General features: G+C 44.8%; 1 protein-coding gene across 10 annotated transcripts in view; it reads right to left on the reverse strand.

Annotated features, from left to right (window-relative positions):
- The window catches only part of LOC146195003 (uncharacterized), an 82,863-nt gene extending 75,895 nt beyond the window's left edge, over positions 1–6,968 (reverse strand). For 3 of the 10 annotated variants that reach the window (XM_084597614.1, XM_084597609.1, XM_084597610.1), the window contains exons 1-2: positions 6,620–6,968; positions 734–790 (exon numbers count right to left, since the gene is read on the reverse strand). Coding sequence is in view for 1 of the 10 variants with exons in the window: in XM_084597608.1 (XP_084453734.1) it covers positions 6,620–6,740 (121 nt within the window). In the remaining 9 variants the exon portion in view is untranslated. Of the gene's footprint in view, positions 1–733; positions 791–6,426; positions 6,591–6,619 lie in introns of those variants that run through there. The other 7 variants (XM_084597617.1, XM_084597612.1, XM_084597616.1 and 4 more) reach the window with 4 other exon arrangements.
- Between the last annotated feature and the right edge of the window lie 1,584 nt (positions 6,969–8,552).

Consider the following 8,552-nt stretch of genomic DNA (forward strand, 5'->3'; position numbering starts at 1 on the left):
TAAAGCATGGCTTTCCAAAGGAGCGCAACTTGCTAAAGACAGGAGCTTGCCTTTACTTTTTACAGATTTAAAGCTTCAGAAATGGTACTAATTATCTACTACCTGCCTGAGAAGCGGAACACGCAGCCTGGTTAGTTTTATCAATATATGGTATTACTATTGTATATGGTGTTACTGAACCATATATAATTACACCTTGAGCCTACCTTTATTTGTCATTCACTGATCTATGACCCGATTCGATCAATATGTCTGTGGCTCACTGACGTGTGCCAAGGTGGATCATATTTCTATAGATGGCATATCATCGGCTTCATCGGCATTGATCTAATTGTGTACGGAGTGACGCTTTCTTGTGCTATTTTAGCAAAACCGTATTTGAGAGATGATAAATTAGCTTGATTGGTATTGGAGAATACTTCCTGAGATCTAACTTTTAACTAGTGTGAAATCCATTCGAAATAAAAAAAATATGTGAGAAGAGAATTAGATACCCCATTAAAGATTGTTAAAATTTACAAGAACACAAATACCTTGCCAGTGATAAATGAAGGAATGTGAAAAAATTCTCAAACATGCGAGACGCTGGACAAGCATGTCATGAAAGCGTGTTGAGCATGAAGAAATAAATTACAACCTTGAAGATGCAAATTTCACATCGTGTATTCGAGCGCTGCCACTCAGAGACAATCGAAATGGATCTATAATCGAATACAAAGAAGCATCGACTCACATTATGGAAAAGAACGATGTTCGAAATTTGACATTCTGATGATGGTTCACTTTCTTCCTAGGAGGAGAGAAATAGAACAACGCTTTTATTAGAGTTATTTTTTAAACGAACGCAGCATGAACCAATATCTGAAGGCATAGTTTGGCTTCGAATGAACTAGCAAGTTAGGCTGAGACATAAAAGAGTAGTTGTGCTTATTTTGCAGTTTAGCGTCCCTAAATGATTGAGGCTGTGAGGCACGTCAAAGCAAGGCCATGACCAGCCTGACTTCTTTAAGTACATTAACGTTGCACAACACAGGGGCTGTGCGTTTCGAAGTCATCGAAACACGGCCGCCACGGCCTAGAATCAAACACGGGTTTCCGATTCAGAACTCGAGCGTCCTGACCACTTAGCCCCCTTCGCCGCCTCCTCTCACATCCATAAATGCACGTGCACATGCGAAAACACGCGCAGGCGTGCACAAATACGCATTTAAAACAATTATCGTAATTAAAGTGGTCGCTGTTAATAAATGAATTTAAGTCAGATTGCCCCGATAGTCGTAGCGAGATGGAAGAACATGCAAGGTTGGCGTTCGAGTTCAGTAACTTTCACTGCTCATTTGTATTGTTTCTGAGGATTCGAGCCAGCGAGATGTAAGACCTGGCGTTTGAGTATATATTTTTTTTTCATTATCCGGCCTTATTGTGTATAACAATTTGAAACACTTAGTGATATTCTTTCCTGGATATCTGGGACAGACACGAGACTTTCTATTATTCACAATTAATTTTTTTTGTTGAAGTATTGTTTGGATCATAAGCAGAGGGTTTTTCTCGGAAGAGGCAAAAATAATGTCTGCTGAGAGAACGAACCCCGCCGGGGTGGCACAGTGATTACGGCGCTCGGATACTGTTCCCAAGGGCTCCGCCGGGGTGGTGCAGTGGTTACGGCGCTCGACTACTGTCCCAGGACGCAGGATCGAATTCCGGCCTCGGCGGCCGCTTTTCGATGGAGGCGAAAAGCAAGGTGCCTGTGTGCTGTGCGATGTCAGTGCTCGTTAAAGAGCCCCGGGTGGTCGAAATTTCTGGAGTCCTCCACTATAGCGTCTCTCATAGCCTGAGTCGCTTTGGGACGTTAAACTCCACAAACAAAGCAAACAAGACAGAGAACGCAGGGCCCCCGCCAGCCGCAATGGCTACGCAAACGCCATCATAACGGACAAGAGAGTGGGTCAGGTTGCGATAGCTGTCACGAGTATTCCGCCTAACATTGCATTCTAAGTCTGGCTTTACCGCCGACTTTACCAAAAGTATAACTTTGCGACCTGGAATCAGCTGGATGTACTTTTGCGCGTGTCTGAATCACAAAGCACCTGCTATACCAATGCGCATTAAAGAGACCTAAGTAGTCGAAATTGACCGGAGCCCTCCGCTATGACGTGCTTCACAGCCTTCGTTGGTTCAGGACCTCCAACTCTGCTGTTTAAATTTAGTTGCCATATAACTTGCACTCGCGCTCCCTGGTTTGCTTTTGCACATACCGCTCGTAGTGCTGCTTGCAGCCAACAGCCCCCTTATTTCCAGTTTTCTGACGTATTGTATTATATAGAAGGAAGCGCGCATCGGTAAGAGTACGGTAGCTGTGGGAAAGCCTGAACTATCCTCCCCTCAGTGATTTAGTTCAGTTAAGTGACTCGAACATTACTGACAGGCCTATAAAAACATTTGCACTGTTACCAGATCTAGACCTTGACATTTATATCGCATCATCAAATATATTCATACTCGTAAGTTGGGCCACAAAAGCAATGCAATTCCAGAAACGATAACTGCCTTGCTTCGTTTAGCGTTTCTTTGGCAAGTAAAGGTTCAGCTTTTGAGCGCCTTCAAGACCTCACCATAAGTGGTCTCGTTCGTTAACTATTTGACAGTGTTTTTCCGCAAGATAAAAACTGCCCCGCCGCGGTGGTGCAGTGGTTAAGATGTCTGAATCCTGTGCCGGAGTACCTAGGTTCGCTCCCAACTACCGTCGGTGACGTTTCGATGGAGGTGAAACAGAGTGGCGTCCGTGTGCTGTGCGATGTCAGTGTACGTTTAAGAGCACCAGATGATCGAAAATTTTGAAGACCTCCACTGCGGCGTCTCTCATAACCTGAGTCGATTTGGGGCCTTAAACCCTATAAACTAAACCACACCAAGTTAAAAACCAGCAGAGCCAGAACAGAAATCGCCTCCCAGCGGGAAGCATAAATCCAGCATGCTCCTGAGTTAGAATATATTCTTGCGTATCAGCGGTTATGTGATGACCACGCTAACAGGAAATCGCGTCTAATGTTAGGCCCGAAGTTCAGAGCTATAGGCACGTTGAAAATTCTCTAAACAGGCTGGTCTTCATTTTGTTTTGAATAAAAAATGCGATAATTAGTCAGCAAATCTCTCACACAACAAGATATTCCTACCTACATGAATAGAATACTATTGTAATATAAAACAGGAAAAATTACTCCCCCACCGTCAAGAGTGAGTGCTTCGAATATCAGCGCTAGCCGGCAACAGAAGGATCCTTTTGACAGAACTTATTTTTTGCATGAAACTCTCTGCGCACTGCATAATGAAACGAGATCATAGCTGATAAATATCTTACTTATCCCATATGATAAACATATATGCCCTTCAACTTGGCAACCAGACAAGAAGATACAGAGGTAGAAAACTGGAAGCTTCCAATCGCCAATATGCAGTGAAGGCTGCTGGTATAGCCCACCACCCATTACGACTGCGGTGCCGCTGTTACTAAACCCCCGTAAAGGGCACACTATGCGCGAGGGGAAGACGCGCACCGCACAGTGGAACGCGCGAGGGAAAGTGTGGTGCATAAGCGTTGCCATTTCGTTTCTCTTAGTTTTCGACAGAAAATTCACCAGAATGTCACCGATGCCTTGTCATTGACTGCATTATTCCTTCTCAATGTGCACTGCAAGCGGGCCGCTGTTACGAACGCGAAAAAGGCAATCTCGCTGCTATCCTAGTACCTGACTTACTTTTCGTTGACTTGGAAGTCTCGTGATGTCAATCAGATTTTCAACGCCATTTGCGATGAAGGCTCGCTTGAATGATACCGAAAGCAGTCAGGCACGCTTTGGAGGCGTGACAGGTCGCGTAGGCGAGCCGCGGGAAGTTTCGTCTTTACTAGGCGTTCGAAGCGCTAGCCTGCGCAAAGAAGCTTCGTGCTTATCATCACCACAATATTATCGAAGAACCATTTAAGTAGATTTCCTTAAAGCGAAGCGCATCAGACCACTGCAAAATAACGGTGCTGGCAAAAGCTGTTGATTGTGGAGGCACTAAGGTGACCAGAGCGCACGCTAGGCTCCCCGCACTGACGTCACTCTTCCCCATTTCGCTGCAGTGTTTGTGGCTCTCTCTGGCAGCGATTCGTGTATTTGATGGTCCTGAGTTGAAAAGCTGCACATGGATAATACCAAGCAGATCGATTCATAAGTCGGTTGTGTGCATTCGTATGCTTTATACATACATATATATATATATATATATATATATATATATATATATATATATATATATATATATATATATATTCGTGTAGACAGAAGAGAAAATAGAAAAGATTAAAAAGCAAAGGGAGAGAAAGACGCGCGCCGCAATGGCCGTCGTGGACCACCACCGTAACGGTAGCGGGTGCAATAAAGCCTTCAACAGATAAAAATTAGGTGACAGGAGATCGATTCATAAGTCCGTTGTGTGCGTTCGTATGTATTATCTATAAATATAATATATTTGTGTAACATATATATAATATATTAAATATAATATAATATATAAATATATAATATAATATAATATATACCCGCAGTTGCATCGATAACAAGCTGAAATGATCAAAGAGCATGGCAAAGGTCACTTCGATCTTTACAGCAACAAACGACCCCTTCCTGACTTTCTGAAGTTGGATGCTTCTGGAGCCATTGTGTGACTAAAAAAGGCACACGGCGGAAAAGAACAGACTTAAATCGATGGGAACGCTCATCACAGTGCATATAACAGTGGCGATGGTAATTATAAAGACGCGCTGGTCGCGCGCAGTTTTCATGCTCGCATGAAGCGGTGAACGCCAGAATCTAGATAATGGCTGCGCCTGATGCAGCAACAACTCCCATGAAGCGTTGGAGCATCGATGGCCTACTGGTGACTGAAGTCGCATTATGTCTGCCAGTCATTTTACATGCACAACAGACGATTGTGTTTTGGTCAATGTCCCCGCTGCACTTTTCTCGCTTTCGGAGCATGCATAGCGCCAAATGCCAGCCCTGGTGCGCATGCTGAAATTCGCAGCTGCGTCCTAGTATCATAGCAATTAGAGCCTGGCGACACAGAAGAATCAAAAGTCGAGGTACGAGCCATTAACGTATTGCAATATTCGGGATAGAAAGAGTAAGAACCGAGCGAGTTTCTGAGGATGCTGAAATTACGTGTTTAAGGAAGCATTCGTGAGATGCCTGTTTGCACCGTTCTCGAAAAGTTTGCATTGTTCACGCGTTCGCGCAGGTAAACTAGAAAGGGGAAGTTGCCTTGTTCTCCTGCTCTAGTCGCTCGGCGAACCTCGTCTACTTGACGGTGGCGACGTCAGGTTTCGCTGCATGCAGGCAGTTGGAGGTGCTTGTAAGGAGAGAGTGGCGGAGAACTGCTTAATTAACCAATGTTTTCTCCTGCCTGGTTCTTATCTGGAAATCTCTAACCTTCGTATGTAACAATTACCCTTCCAAAGGGAGCAGCTCTACGCAGCTGGCAATCTGACGTAAACCTGGCCCCGTACTAGCAGCGTAGTTTAGGAGCGATCTGCTATTCCCACGATCTACCCAGCTCATTAACGCAGGAAGCATTCTGGTAGACCGACTGCCAGCATTGCGCAAGCTTTATAACCAACTAGTAACAAATGCCTGCTCTTACGCCAGTGCCCCCACTTTTATGGCTTGGTCTCGCAGAACGTTGGTTTAAATAGTTGGTGTAAAATGACTCTTCATGTTGTAACGGTGCAACGTTGTGGGGCTAAGTACGGTCAGCGCCTTATGCAGCATGTCGGATATTCTTAGGTGTTTTTTGTTTTTGGTTTTTTCAAGATACTCTGTCTTCCAATTATCTCTAGGATGCGGATAGAGATGCAGACGTCCTGTTACAATGACGACGACAACGCTGTTAGCACCCGATATATTCTATCGTAAAGTGGGCGCCTTAGACAAAATTCGGAGCATATTACATGCCACCACCTGCAACCGAACATAATGGACAATATTGACATGTCCCCCTCTTGATTCCTGGCAAATCGAAGTGCACTTCATGACTATAGCTTTAGCTGGCTAGCTCAACTCGTCGGTTTCGCTGGTTGGCCCTGTGCACAGTCAGAAACCACTAAGCACTGATATCGAGCCATCAGGAAGGATAGACTATCGCTTTACTGTCAGCTGAGGATACGTCTTTTCATTGCTATAAGGACCTTATGAACTGCCTACGCATATTTGTGGACGACTTGGTGCCGGCAAAAAAAAAAAAAAGAACGTCTTGTCAAAAGGCTGCATGGACAAAGCACAGTAAAAGGCGACTGCGTAAAGAATGTGCGAGAGCTTGGCGTAAAACGGAGTGTTTTCTGTCCATAAGTATACCCTTATTAGAAGACCGACCATAGCCGCTTACCGTTGTACCTTGAAGGAAAACGGCAGAAACTTTAACTAAAGACGCGAGCGTTGTTAAGGCAACTAATTTGGCTAGCAGCGGATGCCAAACAGTGAGTACCGCCGAAGCGCTGCTTGTCAACGCGTGTAACAGAAAACAGTTGCAAATAGTCTGTCAATGCCGTCACGAAAAGAACTAAGCCACTTCAACTCACCGAGTTGGTCTGAAATTCCTGAAGCCTTTCCAGTCTGAAGGAGGCGGGAACTTGCTCTAACTGGGAAGTCTGTCCGCGTGATAGGCTGCAAGAACCCGTCGGACCGAGCGGGAAGCAGCATACAAACGTATATCGGCACGGCGGGCTCTGAGCAGCCGCGTGTCAACTGATAAGAAAACTGCGAGATAGCGGCACTGCAGAAACAATGTGATCGCGTTCGCACATCTCATCGACGTCAAAACAGAAGATGTGGCAACAGGCGCTTCCACTGCGTATGCACGCCATTAAAGATGAGCCGTTCTTTCAGAATATTTTCTCTGAGCAGCAACGCGCGTGACTAACGGACAAAACAACGCTATTGTTGAACCATTCCGTCGTTGTCCGTTCAACATAGCTTGAAACCGCGGGGCCGCACTAGTTGAGATTACCATCGGGAGGTCCTGCAGGTATATTTCGCGCGTTAATTCGTATTTGCCAGACGCTCAAACAGTTTTGCATTTCTTCTAACTTCGTTGCCCTTTTTCTTATTTCATTTCATACCCTCTCCAGTCGTAGCTTTCATAAGACTACGTACAATGCTGATTTCTCATTAACCGCTAATATGTTTCTAAGAGAAAAAAAAGACAGTATTGTTGTGCTCGCGTGTGCATGAGTACCTGCCTATAGGGAACCTGCACTGGCTAGGCGGCGCTACAGTTGTTCCACAGCGCGCCTAAAAAATGTTGGTGTTAGCCGCTTGGTTCGCGATAAATGACCGAGCATATTCATCACTTTTATGAATACGCATGTGACAGATAAAATCTTTACCTATAGACGTTCTCAATGTAGCCCAGTTATCTGACACATCATACAAAGCTTCGACAGAGCGTGCAATCTGATCCCTGTAAGCTCATGTAGGTCACGTCAGAACACCCTACGAAAGCGCATTAAAAGTATTTGTTGTTCTAAGGATATGTGTTATGACGCGGCGATCGATACAGCAAACTTCACAGCTGGCTGCCTATACATGAGTGTATCGCAGCACCGTATTAAAAATAGTGCGTCTTAGCGTAATCACATCATGATGCTGTGAGCGATGCGGCAGTTTGCTTTATTCTGCTCCTGATGCTACCTGACCGAGGTAGAGTTTCTTAATGCGACGATTGCCTAATTTTGGTTTGGTTTGGTTTGTGGGGTTTAACGTCCCAAAGCAACTCAGGCTATCAGAGACGCCGATTGCCTAATTTTGAGATCTAGTGTTAGCTATGACATCAAAATTTATGTGCCATGAATAGTTGAAGTATCTGCGATTATCACGTTGAGAATCTACTGAAGAAGGTATCCGATACGGAGCCGCGCTCGTCGCAATGATAGTGTCGTTGATAATACTGTAAAAATAAGTAAAGCCTTATTGTTTTCTTGATCGCGTTTATTAGTATCTCACCATTGTTGGATACATACGTAAATCTCCCAGAATCATTCGCCCCTCTGACACTCGACTTTAATCACGCTATGAGCTCGTTGGCCAACATTGACAAGCGTGTTAAATCCACTCGTATAACTGGTCGGAAGCCCTCTTCCGCATTGAGTTGGCCTTAACGGCTACATGGCGCATACATCGGCACATACGTATGGCAATCTGAAATTTACAAAGACTTAGCAGATTTGACGCCCGTTTTAACCGAAATTGCCTCGAAAGTACTGTTGCCACTTGTGGTGTATATATATAGAGAGGGAATAATTTTCTCTGAAAAATGCGCGCATTTTTTTCCCTCGTAAAACCACTTTGAAAACCTAAACTTGTCACAGAGGTCCAATCGCGAGTTAAAATTGTCTAAAAGATGGATGGAGGGGGGGGGGGGGGGGGGGGGGGGGGTGAAAAAGAGGTTACGGTGCGCTGGCTATGCCGGCATGAGTGTCGTGAAAGTGAAAAATGTAAAAGTGTTTACGGCCA

The sequence above is a fragment of the Amblyomma maculatum genome, chromosome 3 (assembly GCF_055883805.1).
Source record: "Amblyomma maculatum isolate TAMU_Amacu chromosome 3, ASM5588380v1, whole genome shotgun sequence".
Classification (NCBI taxonomy): domain Eukaryota; kingdom Metazoa; phylum Arthropoda; class Arachnida; order Ixodida; family Ixodidae; genus Amblyomma; species Amblyomma maculatum.